This window comes from Mobula birostris, chromosome 3, assembly GCF_030028105.1.
Source record: "Mobula birostris isolate sMobBir1 chromosome 3, sMobBir1.hap1, whole genome shotgun sequence".
In the NCBI taxonomy this organism is placed as follows: domain Eukaryota; kingdom Metazoa; phylum Chordata; class Chondrichthyes; order Myliobatiformes; family Myliobatidae; genus Mobula; species Mobula birostris.
In genome coordinates, this window is record NC_092372.1 from 153,698,003 (window position 1) to 153,722,946 (window position 24,944).

The 24,944-nt window shown below is 41.5% G+C and overlaps 1 protein-coding gene across 2 annotated transcripts in view; it reads right to left on the minus strand.

Moving 5' to 3' along the window:
• stx17 (syntaxin 17) overlaps window positions 1-24,431 on the minus strand; it is a 99,838-nt gene extending 75,407 nt beyond the window's left edge. Inside the window, exons 1-2 of one of the 2 annotated variants that reach the window (XM_072253515.1) lie at window positions 24,111-24,317; window positions 15,106-15,278 (exon numbers count right to left, since the gene is read on the minus strand). In XM_072253515.1, coding sequence (XP_072109616.1) covers window positions 15,106-15,228 — 123 coding nt within the window. In that variant the 5' untranslated portion in view covers window positions 15,229-15,278; window positions 24,111-24,317. The other variant, XM_072253514.1, reaches the window with a different exon arrangement.
• Window positions 24,432-24,944: the final 513 nt, after the last annotated feature.

Below are 24,944 nucleotides of genomic sequence, written 5' to 3' on the forward strand. Positions count from 1 at the left end.
TTCAATCTACATGTAGATTGGGTGAACCAAATTGGTAAAGGTGCTGAGGAAGAGGATTTCTTGGAATGTATGCGGGATGGTTTTTTGAACCAACATGTCGAGGAACCGACTAGAGAGCAGGCTATTCTGGACTGGGTTTTGAGCAATGAGGAAGGGTTAATTAGCAATCTTGTCGTGAGAGGCCCCTTGGGTAAGAGTGACCATAATATGGTGGAATTCTTCATTAAGATGGAGAGTGACATAGTTAATTCAGAAACAAAGGTTCTGAACTTAAAGAGGGGTAACTTTGAAGGTATGAGACGTGAATTAGCTAAGATAGACTGGCAAATGACACTTAAAGGATTGACGGTGGATATGCAATGGCAAGCATTTAAAGGTTGCATGGATGAACTGCAACAAATGTTCATCCCTGTTTGGCAAAAGAATAAATCAAGGAAGGTAGTGCACCCGTGGCTGACAAGAGAAATTAGGGATAGTATCAATTCCAAAGAAGCAGCATACAAATTAGCCAGAAAAAGTGGCTCACCTGAGGACTGGGAGAAATTCAGAGTTCAGCAGAGGAGGACAAAGGGCTTAATTAGGAAGGGGGAAAAAAGATTATGAGAGAAAACTGGCAGGCAACATAAAAATGGACTGTAAAAGCTTTTATAGATATGTAAAAAGGAAAAGACTGGTAAAGACAAATGTAGGTCCCCTGCAGGCAGAAACAGGTGGCAGACCAATTGAATAATTACTTTGGTTCTGTCTTCACTAAGGAGGACATAAATAATCTTCCAGAAATAGTAGGGGACAGAGGGTCCAGTGAGATGGAGGAACTGAGCGAAATACGTGTTAGTAGGGAAGTGGTGTTAGGTAAATTGAAGGGATTGAAGGCAGATAAATCCCCAGGGCCAGATGGTCTGCATCCCAGGGTGCTTAAGGAAGTAGCCCAAGAAATAGTGGATGCATTAGTGATAATTTTTCAAAACTCGTTAGATTCTAGACTAGTTCCTGAGGATTGGAGGGTGGCTAATGTAACTCCACTTTTTAAAAAAGGAGGGAGAGAGAAACTGGGGAATTATACACCGGTTAGCCTAACGTCGGTGGTGGGGAAACTGCTGGAGTCAGTTATCAAGGATGTGATAACAGCACATTTGGAAAGTGGTGAAATGATCGGACAAAGTCAGCATGGACTTGTGAAAGGAAAATCATGTCTGACGAATCTCATAGAATTTTTTGAGGATGTAACTAGTAAAGTGGATAGGGGAGAACCAGTGGATGTGGTATATTTGGATTTTCAGAAGGCTTTTGACAAGGTCCCACACAGGAGATTAGTGTGCAAACTTAAAGCACACGGTATTGGGGGTAAGGTATTGGTGTGGGTGGAGAGTTGGTTAGCAGACAGGAAGCAAAGAGTGGGAATAAACGGGACCTTTTCAGAATGGCAGGCGGTGACTAGTGGGGTACCGCAAGGCTCAGTGCTGGGACCCCAGTTGTTTACAATATATATTAATGACTTGGATGAGGGAATTAAATGCAGCATCTCCAAGTTTGCGGATGACACGAAGCTGGGTGGCAGTGTTAGCTGTGAGGAGGATGCTAAGAGGATGCAGGGTGACTTGGATAGGTTGGGTGAGTGGGCAAATTCATGGCAGATGCAATTTAATGTGGATAAATGTGAAGTTATCCACTTTGGTGGCAAAAATAGGAAAACAGATTATTATCTGAATGGTGGCCGATTAGGAAAAGGGGAGGTGCAACGTGACCTGGGTGTCATTATACACCAGTCATTGAAAGTGGGCATGCAGGTACAGCAGGCGGTGAAAAAGGCGAATGGTATGCTGGCATTTATAGCGAGAGGATTTGAGTACAGGAGCAGGGAGGTACTACTGCAGTTGTACAAGGCCTTGGTGAGACCACACCTGGAGTATTGTGTGCACTTTTGGTCCCCTAATCTGAGGAAAGACATCCTTGTCATAGAGGGAGTACAGAGAAGGTTCACCAGATTGATTCCTGGGATGGCAGGACTTTCATATGAAGAAAGAATGGATGAACTGGGCTTGTACTCGTTGGAATTTAGAAGATTGAGGGGGGATCTGATTGAAACGTATAAGATCCTAAAGGGATTGGACAGGCTAGATGCAGGAAGATTGTTCCCGATGTTGGGGAAGTCCAGAACGAGGGGTCACAGTTTGAGGATAGAGGGGAAGCCTTTTAGGACTGAGATTAGGAAAAACTTCTTCACACAGAGAGTGGTGAATCTGTGGAATTCTCTGCCACAGGAAACAGTTGAGGCCAGTTCATTGGCTATATTTAAGAGGGAGTTAGATATGGCCCTTGTGGCTACGGGGGTCAGGGGGTATGGAGGGAAGGCTGGGGCGGTGTTCTGAGTTGGATGATCAGCCATGATCATAATAAATGGCGGTGCAGGCTCGAAGGGCCGAATGGCCTACTCCTGCACCTATTTTCTATGTTTCTATGTTTCTATGTTTCTACAAGTATGTGAGGAGCAAGAGGATAAGATGTGAGAGAATAGGACCAATCAAGTGTGTATGGAACCGGAGGAGATAGCAGAGGTACTTAATGAGTACATTGATTCAGTTTTCACTACGGAAAAGGATCTTGGCGACTGTAGGGATGACTTACCGCAGACTGAAAAGCTTGAGCATGTAGATATTAAGAAGACGATGTGCTGGAGTTTTTGGAAAGCATCAAGTTCGATAAGTCTCCGGGACTGGACGAGATGTAGCCCAGGCTACTGTGGGAGGCGAGGGAGAAGATTGCTGAGCCTCTGGCGATGAGCTTTGCATCATCAATGGGGAAGGGACAGGTTCTGGAGGGTTGGAGGGTTGCAGATGTTGTTCCATTATTCAAGAAAGGGAGTAGAGGTAGCCCAGGAAATTATTGACCAATGAGTCTTACTTCAGTGGTTGGTAAGTTGATGGAGAAGATCCTGAGGGGCAGGATTTATGAACATTTGGAGAGGCATAATATGATTAGAAATAGTCAGCATGGCTTTGTCAAAGGCAGGTCGTGCCTTAGGAGCCTGATTGAATTTTTTGAGTATGTGACTAAACACATTGATGAAGGTAGTGCAGTAGATGTAGTGTATATGGATTTCAGCAAGGCATTTGACAAGGTACCCCATGCAAGGCTTATTGAGAAAGTAAGGAGGCATGGGATCCAAGGGGACATTGCTTTGTGGATCCAGAACTGGCTTGCCCACAGAAGACAAAGAGTGAATACATTATCATTGCTGTACATTCATATTATCAGCCTGTGCTTGATGACACTCAAAGTTGCTGCACAGGTCAACTCTGTGGTTAAGAAAGCATACGGTGCATTGGCCTTCATCAATCGTGGGATTGAGTTTAGGAACCGAGAGATAATGTTACAGCTATATAGGACCCTGGTCAGACCCTACTTGGAGTATTGTGCTCAGTTCTGGTCGCCACACTATAGGAAGGATGTGGAAGCCATAGAAAGGGTGCAGAGGAGATTTACAAGGATGTCGCCTGGATTGGGGAGCATGCCTTTTGAGAATAAGTTGAGTGAACTCAGCCTTTTATCCTTGAAGCGACGGAGGATGAGAGGTAACCTGATAGAGGTGTATAAGATGATGAGAGGCAGTGATTGTGTGGATAGTCAGGGGCTTTTTCCCAGGGCTGAAATGGCTAGCACAAGAGCGCACAGCTTTAAGGTGCTTGGAAGTAGGTACAGAGGAGATGTCAAGGGTAAGTTTTTTATGCAGAGAGTGGTGAGTGAGTGGAATGGGCTGCCGGCGACAGTGTTGGAGGCGGATACGATAGGGTCTTTTAAGAGACTCCTGGACAGGTATATGGAGCTTAGAAAAATAGAGGGCTATGGGTACCCCGAGGTAATTTCTAAGGCAAGGACATGTTCGACACAGCTTTGTGGGCTGAAGGGCCTGTATTGTGCTGTAGGTTTTCTGTGTTTCTATGTAACACTGCAAAGTCTCTTCCAGGGATGCCTAGCCTGAATAAGTTTAAATCTTCCCTGCATCCTGTTGAAGGGTCTTGGCCCGAAACATCGACTGTAGTTTCTTCCATGGATGCTGCCTGGCCTGCTGAGTTCCTCCAGCATTTTGTGATGCTGTTAAGAATAACAATTTTAAAATTTTAAGCAATTCACCCTACTTATCTTTCCAATGGAGGGGGTCGACCATGGATATTGCATCCTATCTATCTTCTTGATATGTAAGACATACTGTATGCAAGCCAGGGCACTGCCTTAGAGACACCCACTTCACATTTTTCCTTGGGGTTTACTCTTGAAGCCTTCCCCATGAGTGGATATAGCCGCAAGGCAGGGAATGTTTGAGATCAGAGTTCTCCTTCTCCTAGATGAGCTGCCAACCAGGATGACGAGCACCATCTGCCCGAAACGACTGGTTTTAAGGCGCAGTAACCCACCTTTACTCCTTTTCCTATCAGAAGAAACAGTTCCGCCAGGCTTAGTTGCCAAGCGACACAAGATGCCAAGAAGTTCAGGAGCTGGATTCATTGTCAGAGGCCACTTTTGACGTACACCATTGGAAGCTTAGCCCCACCACCACTCCAGCTATGACAACCTTGAGGAAGCAAATTAATCTTTCAAAAAGTGTACAATTTCAAATGCTACACAATCAAAAAGATGTACCACAAAAAATGTCAGAATACAGTTCTTAATAATATGTTCCATAAAGAATAATAGCCATACACATCAAAATTGGAAAATTAATTTGTACATGAACAGGTGACAGCAGCCACCATGGGATCTCTACATTGACTCAATTATATTTTAGATTTGTCAGCTAAATAATTGTGGTTAAATTAAAATATAAGTTTATAACCATATACTTAATCCCCATGTTCAAATCTAGGCACAACCCATTGCCAATTATCTGATAAAACATTTATAAATTCACACTCTTCCAGGTACAAATTTCAGACAGTAAAGGTATAAGTTGCTCATACATTAACAGCTAGAACTGTGACTTGGCAAGAATAGGTCCTACAAAAGGTAGGTCATCAACATTTTAGCGGCTATGGGGACTAACTGACAAATTGATATTCAACATTTAGAACATTCATTACCAGCGGTTGCACTGCTTTTTCATGAGGCATATTTCAAAAGGCCTCAGTCATCACACACTTTGGCCTAAATTTTACTGAGTGAAGCCTGCACTCAAAATTCCAATAAATATCAACTGGATTCAATAGCAGGATATACAGAGTCCAGCATTGAAGCACAACCATGAAATTCATGGCAGAGCTCAGTGAACATGGTCAGGACTTCTGCATTCGTGCAGGAATCCCGAATCCCAAAAGTATACAGGTAAGAATAAATAAGAACATAAGAAATAAGCTGGTTGAGCCTGTTCTGCCATTCAACGAGATCATGGTTGATTTGACTGCGAACTTAGCTCCACTTATCTCCCCTTTCCCCATCCATTAATTCCACTACTATGCAAAAATCTACAGAACTGTGTCTTAAAAATACTTACTGAGGTAGACAGTATGGCTTCCTTAGGCAGAGAATTTCACAGACTCAATATTCTCTGGGGAAAGCAGTTCCTCCTCCCATTCTTCCTGAATCTATACCCCCAAGTCTTGAAGCTATGTCTTCTAGGTCCAGTCTCAACAAATTATGGAAACTGCTAGTTTTGTGTGTAATGGTTGGCAAACGAAATCAGTAATAATCATTTAGAAAGTCAAGTTAAGTCAAGTCAAATTTATTTATATAGCACATTTAAAAATGACTCACGTTGACCAAAGTGCTGAACAGCTATAAGAAAAAATTGAAATCTTGGGAAGAATTCAGAATGAGCAAGAATGAGGCAACAAAGAACATGTTGACCCCCAATTTTTAAACAATATAATTGCAGCATATTTTAAAAGTATTCATACATGAATATTCTACTGCTTTAAAGTACAGCTTACTACACTGATTAACTTATATTTTTGTTTAAAAGGAAATGTGAAAGTGCAATTGAAAATTAGAGGTATATCTTCTGGAAGAATGCCCATTTTTCCCACTGAAAGTTTTGATTTTGTCATTGTGTTAAGATTGTAGAGCTTGGTGCTATAATATACAATTTCAGCTAAGGTACAAGGGCTCTGAAGTGTATGGGCAAACTGGACCCAAAATTGGCTTAGTGATAGGAAGCGAGGTCTACTGGTAGATGGGTGTCTTACTGACTGAAAGTCTATAGCAAGTGGTGTAATACAGGTTCTCCCCAGGTCATGGCAAGCTTCTGCTCCTGAAAACTGTTCACAACCCGAGGAGTTGGCAAGTCAGAAATATGGCTGTGAACCAAATTCATACATGGCAGAAAATGGCTGTAGACCAACAGCACTCAGCAATCACTGTAATGCTTGAGGAAATCAGGTGGTAGCTTTAAATAATAATCACACTGGATAGTAAATTATTTCAAAAGTATTGCCTCCTCAGATTTTTTTTAATGATAAACCACTTGAAGTTGAACACAAATATAACTTCAGGCTACTTGTATCTTGTAGGGATTTGGAGAAACAAGAAATTAACTTTTATTGAATATAATGCGTTTAATTGCATAGTGGTGCTGATGCTTTGCAATAGATCAACTAAGATAAAATGTTTTGTTGATGATTTTCTTTCCTGAGACTTCTCACTTAAGTGTCCAGCCAGCATCGATGGATCCAGTTGCCCTGATACAATTTCTCCATGACCACTGTGTCCTGGTGAAACCTTTCACCATGTTCATTACTGACAGTGCGAAGATTTGCAGGAAGAAGTCTAAATGCTAATGCAGAAAATGAATCTTTAGTGACATGTTGCACTTCATGGTTTTGTATGCTTGAAGCATGTCAACTAGTTTCCAATAGTTTGGTGTTCTGTAGTCACCAAGAAAATTTTCAACAACAACCTTGAATGCCTTCCATTCGATTTTTTCCAGTCCCACGAAAAGTTCTTCATATTGCCTGCCATTGATAACCTGTTTGGTTTGTGGACAAACAAAAATGCCTTCCTTAATCTTGGCATCAGTTATTCTGGGAAGTATCTGTCTCAGATATCGAAATCCTTCACCTTCCTTGTTCATCGCTTTCATAAGGTTTTTCATCCGCCCCAGTTTTATATGAAGAGGAGGCAAAATATCCTTGTTCAGTCTATAAGTGGCTTATGTGCCACCCTTTTCTGTGCTGAAACCAACTGCTTAAAGAATAGCCAATCCATTTTAATGTAATGAGGTTCTTTAGCATGGCTGTTCCATTCACAAATGAAACAACAGTACTTGGTGTATCTGAGCTGCTTTCCTAGTAGCAGTTGTAGTTGCTGTACTGTACATGTTTCAACAAGACTTCCAAATTTCAGTAGTTTTCTTCCCTGTGTACTGCACAGCTGATTGGTGTTGAAGGGTGGACATTGCTGTTGTGTAGTGCATAGCTTTCAGGCTTAACACCGAAGAATCAATAAAAAGACACCATTGCTGTCAGTCATGCTGGCAACCCAAAGCATTCCCAGACTTGCCTGGACAAGATAGAAAACTTATATTGCGGACAACATTTTAATTGACTTGAATTATTAATTGAAATAATATAGACAATTCCAAAAAAAAAAGGTGAGCGATAGGGAAATTTCATGGTGATTTTCATGATCAGCAGCCCAAAATCTGTAAGATACACCTAAAAGTATTCGGGAACCATAACCTTTGCTGTCCAGTGTTACCTTACCAACTCACCCAGTTTGTTGATGTAGAAAATTGGAGGATCACCTGAATAAATACCCACTCCCTGTAAGGTCCAATAGTATAGTAGATTTTCAACAGACCAAACCAAAACGAAAACAAAAGAGCATTCAAGGCAAGTCTAGGAAATGACCATAAGACAAAAGAACAGAATCCAGCCATTCAGCCTATAAGTCTGCTCCACTATTTCATCATGGCTGATCTCAGATCCCATTCAACCCTATACACCTGCCTCTCACCATATCCCTTGATGCTATGACCAATCAGGACTCTATCAACTCCTGCTTTAAATATACCCACGGACTTGGCCTCAAGCATAGACTTAGCAGAGCATTGCACAAATTCATCACTATTTGTCTAAAAAAATTTCCCCTTACTTCTGTTAAAAGGTCACCCTTCAATTTTGAGGCTGTGCCCTCTAGTTCTGGATGCCTCTAGCAGAGGAAACATCCTCTCCACATCCACCTTATCCAGCCCTTTCAACATTTGGTAGGTTTCAATGAGATCCCCAAGCATTCTTCTAAATTCCAGTGAGCACAGGTCCAAATTTACCAAACACTCCCTTCATTCCTTGAATCATCCTCATGAACCTCCTCTGGAGTCTCTCCAATGACAATACATCCTTTCTGAGATAAGGGGCCCAAAACTGTTGACAATACTCCAAGTGCAGCCTGACTATTAACTTAGAAATCTTTAGCATTATCTTCTTGTTTTTATATTCTATTCCCCTTGAAATAAATGCCAACATTGCATTGCATTTATTTTCGTTACCACAGACTCAACCTGTAAATACACATTCTGGGAGTCTTACACGAGGGCTCCTAAGACCCTTTGCATCTTTATACCTGGTAATACAGAAGCATAAATCTGGGCATGGGTACAAAACCATCTCAAAGACACTAAACATATCTCGGAATTCCATGCAGCCCAACATGAAAAAGTGGAAAAAATATGAAACAACAGTTACAATGCCTAAGTCCGGCCGCCCTTCTAAATTTAGTCACTGGAGAAGAATGGTACCTATAAGAGAGGCTACTGTGACACCAACAGTCATACGGAGTGAGCTGTTGAAGTCAATGTCTGCAACTGGAAATGAAGTTCATGGCTCCACAATCTCTAAGGCCTTCCACAAAAAGAGTATTTATGGAAGAGTGGCAAGGAAGAAGCCCTGGCTAAAAAAAAAAGTATATCCTTGCCCGTAAAGACTTCATAATGTGTCACTTAAAAGATATAAAAAATGTGGGAGAAGGTCTTGTGGTTGAATGAGACTGAAGTGGAACTTTTCAGCCTCAGAACTAAGCAGCACGTGTGGTGTAAATCTAATACTGTACATCAGCCAGGTAACACCAACCCTACTGTAAAGTATGGTGGATGTAGCATCATGATATGAGGATGTTTTCAGCAGCAGGAACTGGAAATCTGGTCAGGATTGATGAGAAGGTGAATGCTGCTAAATACAGAGAGATCCTGGATAAAAACCTGCTAGCCTCTGCCAGAAAGTTTAAACTGTGAAGGGAGCTTGTCTTTCACCAGGGCAACTACCCTAAGCACACTGCCAGAGCAACCATGGAGAGGCTTCAAATAAAGAAAATTGATGTCCTTGAGTTGCCTAGTCAGAGTCCTGACCTTAACCCAATCGTTCACCTCTGTCAAGGCCTCAAGATTTCAGTCCACTGCTGCCCCACCCGCTGACTAACCTAGTCCAGGTTGAGCAATGGGCAAATCTTGCTCCATCACATTGTGCAAAGCTAGTAGAGACCTATCCAAAAAGAATACTGGCTGTAATAGCTACGAGAGATGGTTCAGTTAAGGATTGAGTGCGGGGGTGGGGGGGGGACTGAATACTTTTGAACTGCTGACATTTTAGTTTTTGAATTTTTTTTTCATGCCTTACAATTTTCCCTAATTTTCAGGGCTCTAATGTGAAAAAAATGAGCATGTGATTCACAAACAAAAACCCTCAGTTATATTGATCAAAATCCCTCTTCTTAATACTCATTTATGTGACCAAAGAGTTGGGCTAAATACTTTTTCAAGGCACTGTAACATGGATGAGGCAGGTGGAAAGGGCCAACTTCTGTGCTGTTATTTTAATTTATTATCAGCTAATACAAGGGACTCAGAAGGAAACTCTGCCATAGTTGAGCTGCTAAAATTGAACATATAACCTGCAGTACCAAGGGTCCCAACACACCCGACGACTGCTATACTACGATTAAAAATGCCCACCGTTCCATACCTAGACTGCATTTTGGAACATTTGATCACTTGGCTCTCCCTCTCCTGCCTGCAGGGGCTAAAGAGCAAAGCTCTAGAGATAAGGACAACAAAGAGGTGATTGCAGGAGGCAGAGGAGCGGCTACAGGATTGCTTCGAGTTAGTTGACAGGGCCATGTTCAAGTACTCATCAGAGGATCTTAGTAAGTACACCATGGTTGTAACGGATTTTATAAAAACAGTCGTAGAAGAATGTGTCCCCACAAAATCATTCAGCGTCTTCCCCAATTAGAAGCCCTGGATGAACAATGAGATCCGTAATCTACTGAGTACGAGATCAGTGACATTCAGATCTGGCAACCAAGTAGGATACAAGAGGTCCAGCTATGATCTCCGGAAAGCTATCTCACATGCAAATTCTAGACCAAACTTGAATCAACAGCTATGGCAGGGCTTGAATGCTATTACCACTTACAAAGTGAAACCAAGCGACATTGGTGACAACAGGGCTTTGCTCCCAGATGAGCTCAATGCCTTCTACACTCGCTTTGACCTTCAAAACATGGAGGAACCTTCACAGCCCCTGATGATCCTGTGACTTCAGTCTCTGAGGCCAATGTGAGAGCATCCTTCAGGAACGTGAACCCACAGAAAGTATCTAGCTCAGATGGGGTAACTGGCTGAGTACTAAAGACCTGTGCTGATCAACAGGCTGGAGTGTTCACCAATATCTTTAACCTCTTGCTTCAGCAGTTTGAGGTACCCACCTACTTCAAGAAGGCTTCAACTATTCCAGTGCCTAAGAATGTGGTCACCTGCCTTAATGACTACCATCCAGTAGCAGTTATACCCACTGTGATGAAGTGCTTTGAGAGGATGGTGATGAAACACATCAACTTCTGCCAGAGAAGTAACTTGGATCTACTCCAATTTGCCTACAGGTCCACAGCAGATACTATTTCATTGGCTCTTCACTCAACCCTGGAACATTTGGACAGCGAAGATGTAAATACATCCAGATAACCTGCATTGGCTACAGCTTATCATTCAACTCCATCTCTTAAAACTAATCAATAAGCTTCAAGACCTTGGCCTCAATACTTCCTTGTGCAATTGTACCCTCAATTTCCTCACTTGCAAACCCTAGTTAGTTCAGATTGGCAAAAACATCTCCTCCACAATCTCCATCAGCACAGGTGAACCATAAAGCTCTGTGCTTATACCCGAGCTCTACACACTTTACACTTGTCACTATGAGGCTAAGCACAGCTCCAATGCCATATTTAAGTTTGCTGACAACACTACTGTCTTTGGCTGGATCAGGGGTGGTGATGAATCAGCATATATGAGGGAGATTGAAAATCTGGTTGAATGGTGGCACCTCTCATTCAATGTCAGCAAAACCAAAGGATGAGTATTGACTTCAGGAGGAGGAAACATAGAAACATAGAAATCTACAGCACATTACAGGCCCTTTGGCCCACAATGTTGCGCCAACCATGTAACCTATTCTAGAAACTGCCTAGAATTTCCCTACCACATAGCCCTCTATTTTTCTAAGACTCTCTTAAACGACCCTATTGTATCCGCCTCTACCACCTTCGCTGGCAGTGCATTCCACGCACCCACTACTCTCTGTTTTGAAAACTTATTTCTAACATCCTCTTGTACCTACTTCCAAGTACCTTAAAACTAAGCCCCCTCATGTTAGCCATTTCAGCCCTGGGAAAGAGGCTCTGGCTATCCACATGATCTCTCATCATTTTATACATCCCTATCAAGTCACCTCTCATCCTCCATCGCTCCAAGGAGAAAAGGCCAAGTTCACTCTACCTATTCTCATAAGACATGCTTCCCAATCCAGGCAATGCCCTTGTAAGTCTCTTGTGCACTCTCTCTATAGTATCCACACCCTTCCTGTAGTGAGGTGACCAAGTGGGGTCTGACCAAGGTCTTATATAGCTGTAACATTATCTCACAGCTTTTGAGCTCAATCCCACGGTTGATGAAGGCCAACACACCATATGCCTTCTTAACAACACTGTCAACCTGCACAGCAGCTTTGAGTGTCCTATGGACATGACCCCAAGATCTCGCCGATCCTCCACACTGCCAAGGGTCTTACCATTAATATTATATTCTGTCTTCAAATTTGAAATACTTCACACTTATTTGGGTTGAACTCCATCTGTCACTTCTCAGCTCAGTTCTGCATCCTATCAATGCCCCGTTGTAACCTCTGACAACTGTCCAGACTATCAACACTCCTAACTTTTGCGTCATCAGCAAACTCACTAACCCACCCTTTTGCTTCCTCATCCATGTCATTTATAAAAATCACAAAGAAGAGGGGTCCCAGAACAAATCCTTGTGGAACACCACTGGTCACCATCCTCCAAGCAGAATATGAACCATCTACATCCACCCTTTGCCTTCTGTGAACAAGCCAATTCTGGATCCACAAAGCAAGGTCTCCTTGGATCCCATGCCTCATTACTTTCTGAATGAGCTTTGCACAGGCAACCTTATCAAACGCCTTACTGAAATCCATAAACACTACATCCACTGCTCTGCCTTCATCAATGTGAAACCAATGGTCCATGAGCCAATCCTCATCAGGGAGATCAGAAGTGGTGAGGTCACCAACTTTACATTCCTTGATGTTATCATTTCAGAGGATCTGCCTCGGTCCAGCATGTAAATGCTATTATGAAGAAAGCACAGCAGTGCCTCTACTTCCTTAGAAGTTTGCAAAGGTTTGGCATGACATCTAAAACTTTGACAAATTTTTATAGACGTGTGGGAGAGTATATTGGCCAGTTGCATCACGGCTTGGTATGGAAACACTAATGCCCTTGAACAGAAAATCCTATAAGAAGTAGTAGATACAGCCCAGTCCATCACAGATAAAACTCACCCCACCACTGAGCATATCTACACACAGTGCTGTCGCAGGAAAGCAACATCCATCATCAAGGACCCCACCACTCAAGCCATGCTCTCTTCTCACTGCTGTCATCAGGAAGAAGGTACAGGAGCCTCAGAATCCACATCATCAGGTTCAGGAACAGTTATTAATCCTCATACATCAGACTCTTGAACCAGAGGGGATAAGTTCACTCACCCCCATCAATAAAATGTTCCCATAAACCTTGGATTCACTTTCAAGGACTCTTCATCTCAGGTTCTTGATATTCATTGCTTATTTATTTATTATTTTTTTCTTTTAGTTATGCACAGACTGCTGTCTTTTGCACATTGGTTGTTTGTCCATCTGCAGGTGCATTTTTTCATTTATCCTTTTGTGTTTCTTGGATTTACTGTGTATGCCTGCAAGAAAATGAATCTCAGGGTTTTATATAATGACGTATATGTACTTTGATAATAAATTAATTTTGAACTTTGACGTGCTGAATTCCTCCATCATACTGTGTGTGTTGTACATATGTTTTCTGCCTACTGACTTCAATACTATCATGATGCCATTCACAGTTAATTGTTGCCTTGATACCAGTCACTGTCAGACACAACACTGACCTCTCAGAACCCTTCCCAATAGGCAACAGAGTAAAGCAGGGCTGCGTCCTCGCACCGACTCTCTTCACCATCTTCTTCAGCATGATGCTCAAAAGGGCCACAGAAGATTTTGATGATGAGGACGGTGTCTACATCCAATACTGCACTGATGGCAGCCTGTTCAACCTGAGGCAACTACAGTCCCACACCAAGACATTGGAAAAACTCATCCGAGAGCTACTCTTCGCTGATAATGCTGCCCTTGTTGCCCATATAGAGACAGCCCTGCAGCGCATAACATCCTGCTTCGCAGAGGCTGCCGAGCTCCTTGGACTGGAAGTCAGCTTGAAGAAGACAGAAGTTCTCCATCAGCCCGCACTTCAGGAAGATTACCACCCTCCCTGCATCACCATTGATGAGGTAGAGCTGAAGACAGTCAACCAGTTCAGCTAGCTGGAGTGCATCATCTCGTCAGATGCCAAGATCGACAAAGAGATTGACAACAGACTGGCAAAGGCAAACAGCGCATTTGGCAGGCTGTACAAAAGAGTCTGGAACAACAAGCATTTGAAGAAAAGCACAAAGATCAGCGTGTACAGAGCCGTTGTACTGACCACCCTCCTGTACGGCTCCGAGTCGTGGGTCACCTACCGTCACCACCTACGACTCCTTGAGCGTTTCCACCAGTGCTGCCTCCATACCATCCTCAACATCCACTGGAGTGACTTCGCCACCAGCATCAAAGTCCTCGAACAGGCGGAGGTCACCAGCATCAAGGCCATGCTGTTGAAGACGTAGCTGCGCTGGGCAGGGCACGTCTCCAGGATGGAGGATCATCACCTGCCCAAGATTGTGCTGTATGGTGAACTCTCCACTGGCCACCGTGACAGAGGGGCACCAAAGAAGAGGTACAAGGACTCTCTGAAGAGATCCCTGGTGCCTGTCACATTGACCATTGCCAGTGGTCTAATCTAGCTTCTGATCGCGAGGCCTGGTGACATACCATTCACCAGTCTGTCTCCTCCTTCGAGAATGCATGCAGGGCTGGCATTAAGGACAAAAGGAGAAGGAGGAAGAACCGTGACACAGCAGCACCAAACCCAGAACAGAATTTCCCTTGCAGCCGCTGTGGTCCGACCTGCCTGTCCTGTATTGGCCTCGTCAGCCACCAGCGAGCCTGCAACAGACATGGGTAGCCCCCTTCCTAAATCTTCATTTGCGAAGCCAAGCCATGACCAGTCACTCTCAAGGCAACTCTGGAATAAGCTGGGACCCAAGACCATAATGAAGTGGTCAAGTGGTCCTGGCAAAACCCAAACTGGGCATTAGTAAACAGGTTGCTGGTGTGTAAGGGTTGCTCAATAGCACAGTGCTTGAGCTATTGAAACCTTTTGTCACTTTCCTGATTATAAAAAGTAGACTGACAGGATGCCAACTGGCGGAAATTAATTCCTCCCTTTTATGGAAGGAATAAACTTGATCAATTAATAAGTTCAATCAATCTTCAACATTTAACCTATTTTAGTTTTAAGTTTAGCACATTTTACACAATTTCATTATTATTCAGTGTGTGTTTTTGATCTTGAGCTGGATTCTTTATTTTTCCATTATAAATACAAGTCTGAATGAAAATATGTACAGCATAACATTTGTATAAATCCACAAACCTTCTCAATATTTATCTGGTGCTTATGTAACCGTTCCAAATCTATTGGGATTGCAACTTTAACAAGTTTCTGGATAGTTGGCTCCAGCCGTCGATACCTCAGTTTTGCAGGACCTTCTGCCATGCTGTTTCTAAGCAACAATTTGCGTTTTTTGGTTGATGAAACATCGGGACCTTCAAAATTAAAACAAAAAATGAGTTTAAGAGTAAACACTGATTCTGAAGGAATTCTCACAAACTCTTTATTTCTTCATAAAGTTCAGGGCCCAGTAGATAAATTGGTGTCAAATGATCATTTCTACAATTGTGTTAACATCTTATTTGACAAATTTTCAAGTTAGCACATTTTAAACACAACTGATTTCTTATAGGAAATGTCACTTTCCATTCAGTCAAAATGTGTTTATGCTCAACACCTCAAATATAGCTGTCAAATAAATGTAAAAGTAAGGTCCTCTAAATTAATTTAGATAACCTTATTCTGCACTCATTCAAACATACAAACCTACAAATTAGGAACAGACTAGGCCTTCGCATCATGGCCAATCTGAATGTAACTTTAAATCCCCATTGTTTCCTATTTCCCCACATAATTTTTCCACTCCTTGTCAACCTTGTATCTATCTACTTCTGCCTTAAGAATACGTAACTAAAGAATCTACTTACACCAAACTTTGAGAAAGAGTTCCAATAATTAGTTACAGAGATACAGAGGGAAACAGACCCTTCAAAAATACCTGCACCAGACATCAAGAATCTATTTTTCACAGTAATCTTACTCTAATTCATTGTACGCAATTCCTCACATTTCTCAATTCACCAACCCTTAAAAAAAAAGTTCAGTTCATCCCTGTCGTAAGTAGGTGATCCCTTACTTCTTTAAACAGTGACCCCCTAGTTTGATATTCTCCCACAAGAGGGAATACACTCTTCAAATCCACCTCTCAAGACTTTGCAGGATCTTATGCTTCAATCAAGCCTCCTCCTACTCTTCTAAATTTCAGCAGATACAAACCTAGCCTATTCAACCTTTCCTCAAAGACAACCCGCCCATTCCATATAGTAGTCCAGGAAACAATCTCAGGACTGCTTCAACTGCACTAAAAATTTTTCTCAATTCTGGAGATAACAACCGTACATAGTACACCAAATCAGAGGAATCTTAGAAACTGAAAACTAATGGCTTAATTACTTTATTATCAACTTTTAAAACTCTAGGATGAAATGTTTCAGGCTCCAACCATTTGCTCAGTACCAGTTCCCAGTTACAAACACTAGTATCAATTACTAGTATTTGTAATTTACCTATTTCTTGGATGTTAAATAAAGGCATCCGTTAGTCTTGCGAGACCATGGATCTGCACCTGGAAAGTCTTCACTCTCCAGGGCACAGGCCTGGGCAAGGTTGTATGGAAGACCAGCAGTTGCCCATGCTACAAGTCTCCCCTCTCCATGACACCAATGTTGTCCAAGGGAAGGGCATTAGGACCCATACAGCTTGGCACCAGTGTCGTCGCAAAGCAATGTGTGATTAAGTGCCTTGCTCAAGGACAGAACACGTTCCCTCGGCTGGGGCTCAAACTCACGACCTTCAGGTAGCTAGTCCAATGCCTTAACCACTTGGCCACGTGCCCACAATGGATATTACTTGTATATTAACTAGTAAAAATTGATGCAAATACGTATTTAATCCACATACCATGTCTTTATTTCATCACCAGAGTTAACAAATATTGACTTTATTAACTCTTTTCTCTTTAAAAATCTATGGAAACTCTCAAATTATATGTATGAATGCTTTTGCCTCATGCTCTAACTTTTTCTTGTTAATTTTTTGGGTATTTTTTGCTGATTTTATACTGTTATTTCCTGACCTGCCACCTATTTTGCACAATTATGTCCAATCAGGTATGAAAAGAAAATGAAAACAAAAATTAAATTAAGTTGTTAATGTACATGCATGCAATATTACAAAATAACATTAAAACAACTGAACATTATTATTGCATTAAGACACACATTAGTTGGCAACATTAGCTTGGGATATTTTATATATTGAATTCTTTTGTGGTAAAAGAATTGTTAACACTTATTGATGAAGATCATTAGATGGTGCTTCAGTAAATTGTTGTATTAAGCAGATGGGCGCACAGTTATTCTGCCTAGGCCGGGGCGGTACCATGGTAAATGTGGTAAACCACACCCCATGTTCTCAACTGCACATAAGCAATGCAATTAAATCATTTTCATTGACCTAAAAACATATTTACACAGTTTCTGGTTTGAATATAGTCTTATCAGCTCAGAAAATAGTATAATTTTTAAAAAATCAAAACTTTAGCTTTGTTGTATAAGATTTTCAAAGGTCATTAGCACAAAATATTGTTTGTTCGATTTCACCTTTACCATCAGGTGGCTTACTAATTCCAAACCTTTCAGTTAGTATAGTATTTCTAACACTTTTAATGAGTGGAAAATTCAGCGATAGTGTACTTGAGAAATTGCATTTGAAATTAGGTATGTTTGTACACTCATTTTGACCTTAAACTCAGCATAAACTTAAGGACTGACAATTAGAAATACTTTGTGATTCATACAGTAGTCATGAAGACAGTGCATTAAAAAAAGCAAAAAATTTATGAGAATAATTTATGTTTAAAAGTTATCACACAACATCAATCAGGTGATCTTTTTCCCTTCCTGCACTAAATTCTATATTTAATTTTATACCCATTTCTAAATGGTATAAAATCATGAAAAGTGCTTGCACAGCCCTAGACACAAAGGCAATGCTATTATATTAAGCCTGAGGTACACTGGGTGTTAGGGCGTGAGGATCAACAGACAGACATCAAAGAGAGGGGAAATGTGAGGAAAATGTAACTACAAAGGATTCTGGTTAATTGGGCCAATAGATAATCAGGGCAGCCGCTTATTTGGGACAACTCTTAAAGAACAAAAACTATTCGAGAAGATAGCTGTGATTCCCTTCGTTTATTTGGGACACTATGATGCTTAATTGTGACAACAGACTGATGCTGAACAGTTTTTAACTCACATCAGTCGTGTGCACTTTCACGACCGTTAGACACAACACCATGCTTCAAGCCAACAGTTATTAAGTAGCTTCAGTTGCATGTGTTTGTGCTAAAAAAGCAGCAATAATTGATCCTTTTCAACCAGTAAAAAAATTCAGATCTGTTTTTCTTCACTGCAGTTTCAAGCACTCAGGCCCAGAGATGCCAGAAACAGCTGGGATAGAAAATGAAACAATTTCACAATTTCAACAAGTTAGAAACTGCAAAGAATTTGAAGATATCAACAATCATCTTGAATATTACAATGAAGATTAAGATTTGGAGGATGCAATCATCAATAGTATTGTATGAAGGCATCCATTATCTGCACTAGCTATCTGTGCTGATTTAGTTCACATGCAGTCAAAAGAACATGATGCAGATGAATTCCTCCATTGGTAAGTATTAGAAACTAATACACAGTGTTATAGTACTGCATTAGTATTGGTAGTGTTCAAATTTGTTCTATACTTCATTTAAATACTTAATTGTTACTCAGCTTGTCTTTTTTACACCTTTTTAGCAATTTCCATGAAACTTCAGCAAATTGATGCAACCGCTCAATTGGGCTAAAACGTACTAGTCCCAATGTGTCCCAATTAACCAGAATCTACTGTGCATGCAAGCAAGCAGTGTATGCCCTGATGCTTGAAAGTTTAAAATGAATATTATCTTTCAGTTGTGCACACCTTTAGATACAATTCACCAAGAAATTTGAGAGACAGCTACCATTTGAAATTTTCACAAATCAGCCCAAGCAAGATTGATAACTTTCCGCAGGGGGAGTCGTGGGTGTAAACTCATTCTTTCTCTGTGATGCAGCTCATCAGCACACCAACGCACTATAACACTGTCAGACTTCTGTACCATGTCTATAAACAGATCCTGTAGAATTGCACGCATGGAGAACAGGCTGTGGTCTGGGTCTTTCTCCCACATGAAGTTTCAGTCTTATCAGAGGGAAATCCCCTGCTTACTTTCAGTTGCTTGAACCACATAGAAGCCAGGATATAACAAAGTATTGCTTAAATTGTACATGGTGTCAATCATTGTATTAAGGATTTACAATAAACATAGATTTGTATGGTACAGAAACAGGCGTTTTGGCCCACTACGTCCATGTCAACCTTTTGTCCATTCGTACTGATCTCACTTATCTGCATTGGGAGAATAATCTGCTATGCCCTGCTCATTCAAATACCCGTCTAAATGTCTTTTAAACATAATGATTATATCTGACTCTATCACCTCCTCTGGTCATACATTTCACCTATCAATTACTCATTGTGTTTTTCAAAAAACTTTACCTAAATCCCCCTTAATATTCCTTCCTCTCAAGTTATGCCTCTTGTTTTTGGTATTCCGAATATGGGAAACATTTTTACAATCTATCCTATTATGCCTCTCAATATACATCTAATAGTTTGCTCCATTTGAAGCAAGCCCAACCTATCCAATTTCTCTCATGGTCCTCCAATCCAAGCAATATTTGACAAATTTCATTTGCATTCTCTCCAATGCATCACATCCTTCCATGGACTCACTTCATTGTGTTGTCTGTTATAACATTTCTGTTAAATGTGATAGCTCAGAAAAGATCATGACAGCTCAAGTCTGGGCACCAATGAGGTGCTCTGGTCCAGAAGATATTTAAAAACCCACTCTATCATTACAAACGTGATGAAATCAAAGTCTGCTGGAATTGACACTAGTTACAGATAAAATCAAACGGCCAGCCTGGAGGAGCAGCAACACAGGATGACATGCATGCTAAACAACAGGCAATAGACAGACCTGAGCAGTCCCACAATCTGCAGCTTGATTGCAGTCATGCAACCCACAGCCTACATACTGACTTGTAAATTGTGGTGGGAAATTAAATAGTTAATGGAAGATGCAGGCTCTAAGAAGATCCCCTTCATCAGCAATGCAGGACTTAGTATGAGAGTGCTAAAAACAAGACTGAGTCAATTGTTGGATGATTCACACATCTACACTGGTGGGACTGACATATTGGGGACCACTTCACCTTAATATATAAGGGTTTTTGACAGCTACCCATTTCAATTCACCTTCCCATTCCCATTTCTACATGTTGATCCATGGCCTCCTCTACTGCCACGATGAGGCCACACTCAGGTTTCTATTCTGTCTAGGCAGCATCCAACCTGATGGCATAAACTTTGATTTCACTAGCTTCTGTAATTTTTCCCTCTCCCTCTTCTCTCTTTTCAATTCCACATTCTGGTTTCCTCTCGCCCATTCTCTTCTTCTGATTGCCCACCAGGTGCCTTTGGTTCCCCTCTTCCTTTCTTTTCTTCCATGGTCCACTGTCCTCTGCTATCAGATTCCTTCTTCTTCAGCCCATTACCTCTTCAACTTACCAGCTCCCAAATTCTCACTTCATCCTTCCTCCCCGCACCCACCCACCTACCTTCCCCCTCACCTGGATTAACCTATCACATGTCAGCTGTACTGTTCCCCCTCCCCATTCCTTATTTTGGATTGTACACCCCTTCCTTTCCAGTCCTGATAAAATGACTCCGCCCAAAATGGCAACTTTTCATTCCCCTCCACGAATCCTGCATGACTTGTTGAGCTCCTTCAGTAATTTTGTGTGTGTTGCTCAAGATTTCCAGCATCTTCAAAATCTATTGTGGTTACCTGAAATATTAATCCCCTCCAACACAAGTACATAACGACTGCAACAGGTACCATTTCCAAAATGCAGTGCAATTACTCGCCTGGACTACAATGACAGCATCTACCAAAAACAAGATGTATAAGGGCAATAGGCACAGAGGAACTTGACCTTCTGCAAATTCCCTGCCAAGATGTCAACATTTCTTCATTATTGCGGGCTCTAAATCCTGGAATTTCCTACCCAGTCAGAAGGTTGCTATCAACATCTTCTCAAAAGCAATTAGGGATAGCAAATAAATACTGGCCTTATTAGAAATACCCACATCTGAAAAACTAAAATCTTCAGAATTACTGTCACAACGCTTTCTCATATCCTATACCCTTAGATGCCTTGTGGCAGTTTGAATGCAGAAATCATGGAGATAGCTCGTAGCTCATTTAAGCATTGTGATCCCCGCATCTATTTTTGCAAAAATTTAATTGAGAATACATCACATCTGTTGTTAGTAGTTAATTAATGTTTTAAGTATATAGAGATCAAAGAAACTAAGTGGTTATGCAGTTACAAAACATTAGTGTATTAGGCTGTGATAAAAAAATAACCAAAGAAAGATCATGTACTTTGATTCTTCATAAGCATCAAGAGCTTTAAGGCTGAATACCAATTAAGAGGTTAAACAACCAATGGTCAGATTTGTATTTCTGGGTTCAAATCATGTCAAAAGACTATAAGGCCAAAAGGCACAGGAGCGGAATTAGGCTATTCAGCCCATCAAATCTGCTCTGCCATTCCATCATTATCCCTCTTAACCCCATTCTCCTGCCTTCTTCCCGTGACCTTTGATGCCCTGACTAATTAAGAAGCTATCAACTTACACCTTAAATATATCCAATGAACTGGCCAGCACAGGCATCTAAAGCAATGAATTCCATAGATTCGCCACCATCTGGGTAAAAAAATTTTTCCTCATCTCTGTTCTAAATGGACGTCCCTCATTCTGAGGTTGTGCCCTCTGGTCCTAAACCCCCCAACTATAGGAAACATCCTTTCCACATCTTCTCTATCTGGGCCTTTCAATATTTGATAAGTTTCAATGAGATCCCCACTCATTCTTCTAAACTACAGCGAGTACAGGCCCAGAGCCATCAAATGCTCCTCATATGTTAATCCTTTCATTCCTGGGATTCTTCTCATGAGCTTCCTCTGGACCCACTCCAATGCCAGCATATTTTTTCTTAGATAAGGGACCCAAAACTGTGTGATCTGACCAATGCCTTATAAAATCTCAGCATTAGATTCATGCTTTAGTATATAAAATAATGAGAGGTTCAGATAAGGTTCACAGCACAGTCAGAGTTTTTTTTTCCAGGGTGGAAATGTCAAGTATCAGAGGGCATCAGCTTTCTGTGAGAGGGGAATGTGTAAAGCAGATGTGTTGGACTTTTTTTTTCCCCACACAAACCCTGGAAGCACTGCCAGGAGAAGTGGTAGAGGTAGATACAACAGCAACATCCAAGAGGCATTTGGACAGGCTCATGAACAGGCTGGGTTAGAGAAACATTGACCATGTGCAGGCAGATGGGATTAACTAAGACTGGTTGGTTGGAACATGATGAGCATACAGGCCCATTCTTGTGCTATACTGTTCTACGATACAAAGCTGGCTGACAGTGTAAATTGCAAGGAGGATGGAGAAAAAACCTCAACGAGAAGAAGACTGTTAAAATTTATAGGCAAGGACATTGCTGATAGAGTATAATAAAGGTGTGAGGTCATTCCGTTATTGTAGAAAAATATAGAAAAGCAAAGTATTTTCTAACTTTTAAGATTGAAAAGGCTGGTGTTTGGAAAAACCTGGGTGCTCCTGTACACAATATTTAGGAACAGCAAAGTAAATGGTACATTGGCCTTTATTGCAAGACTTAGCTGATCAAGATCTCCCTGTGATTTTGATAACCTTCTTCACTATCTATGATGCCAACTATTTCATTATCTTAAGTTATGGCAGTGCAATTGAAGAGAATTGAGAGAATTAGCCATGGGGAAGAAAGCACGAAGGCCCTACTCTTGCTCCTATTTTTAAAAAATTGTCTGGCTGATGTCACAGCTTCAACTTTTTGCAGAGAATGACTCTCCCAAAACAGTATTATTTTCACAATTTTGTAGGCCACAGTAACCAAGTGCATGATTCAATGGTATTGGACCATATAGACACATACCAGAGAGTTTCAGGAGCCACGAACCCTAACTATTGATATGTAAATATCTCAATTTGCTGACATTTACGGGTATGTTCAGATACAGAATATATCCACCAAGAAGGCAAATTTTTTCATATTGAATGCATGGCTGCAAAAGCATGCCTGTTCATGTGAAGAACCAATGGGAAAAAAATGAAAAGGAATGCCAGGAAGTACTTGGCAGATCAGGCACTATATGTTGACAAAGAACCAGAATTAGCATTTAAAGTGGTTGAAATTTCATTGGGACTTGCTGATGAAAATACATCAATTGAAAATTTTGCTTTTCTAGCCACAAACTTGACCTAACCAGGTAACATGCATCCTGGATTTCCTGTTTTCATGCAGATTTCTAGCAAACATAGTGTTTCACATTTGTACTATTGTTGTCAACAAATACAAGTAAAAATAGGTGTTGGACTTCAATGACTGAATTGCAAGGTTTGTCAGGTGCAGTATTTGAGTGTCCTGCTCTGACAGCAAACCATGGCAACAATTTCGACACATTTATCTTTGATTCAAATTCACTGAGGGAGGAATTACTGTTTTCATCAGTGCAAAACAGTGCAACAAGAAAGATAAGGGTTGATATAAGGGTTTTATTTCACTGAAGGAACAGAGAAGGGGATGCGTCCAAAAATTTTATATGTTTATGGAATTGAATTGTATTAAATATACTCCAAATGCGTGCACATCCATCTCTATTAATCCTCGAGGGAATAGCTGTTACGGTGTCTAAAATTGTTGACAAGAAAGGGGAGGAAGGCTGTGGAAGTCTACAAGTTCCACTATTCTACCTATAACTATAACTTGGTGTATGGGTGGGATCCTCTGTCAACTTGTCATGTTTCGTGCCCATCTGAATGACCAGCATGCCCAGGTCTGTGTGCCGCCTTCTACGACCGATGATCGCCACAAACCAGGAAGTCGTTGGTATAACTGATAAGCAGTTGTTCAAGTCTGGGAGGGGGGGGGGTGCTATTATGTATTGCTACCAGCCGCGAGTCAGGAGATGTTGGACGGTGGTTTAATGGCATTCAGCTACCTGTGCAGCCCAGGACAGCGTATGAACGGGTCCACTCGCGTCGTCACCGGTAATCTGGGTCGGGCCGCTGCCCCTGAACCGACACCTTTAAAGTGTGCTGACTCTTGGCTTTTGATACTGGGGCAGCCAATCCAAGCATCAAGTCGAAGGTTTGTCTCACATACACTGACAAAGCGCCAGGACTCTGTGTAAAGAGGCATAAACTGAAAGACCGTACCTCCGGGCCCGGCACGGCCGCCGTTCCGAGTCAGCGCCAGCTGAGTTCGCCGACACCACAACTTGACAACACAACTACTTCCGGCGTCACCTAAAATCAACGCCCCCGAGTGCCAGGGACAGGGCAGGACAGGATAGGATAGGACAGGACAGGACAGGACGGAGCAGTAAGTGATTAAGGCTGCAAATAGAAACCTAAAGCTCCGCCTACTGCAAATGTGAAAATAACTATATCCGAAGAAAATGCCTTAACGCGCGGTTTACATAACCCTCCACTAACTTTACCGAGGAACTTGTTTATACTTAGAGGATTGTTTCACGCAAAAATCAACGATAAATGACAAGTTACTGTATTGAAATAATGTGGGCATTATGAAACCCAGTCCAAAAGTAATCCGATTAAACTGTGTGTGGGCGTCACTGATTTATGAATTAATAATCGCAATTACCTCTCTTTTTTCATTTCACATTGCTTCTTCCAGGTTCAATCATAGAGGAATCCTCATGCTAATGCAGGGTTTCGACTCTTCATTCATTTCCATAGATACTGCCTGACCCGCTGCGTTCTTCCCAGCATTTTGTGTGTGTTCCTCTCGGACTATTTGTTTATGGCAATAT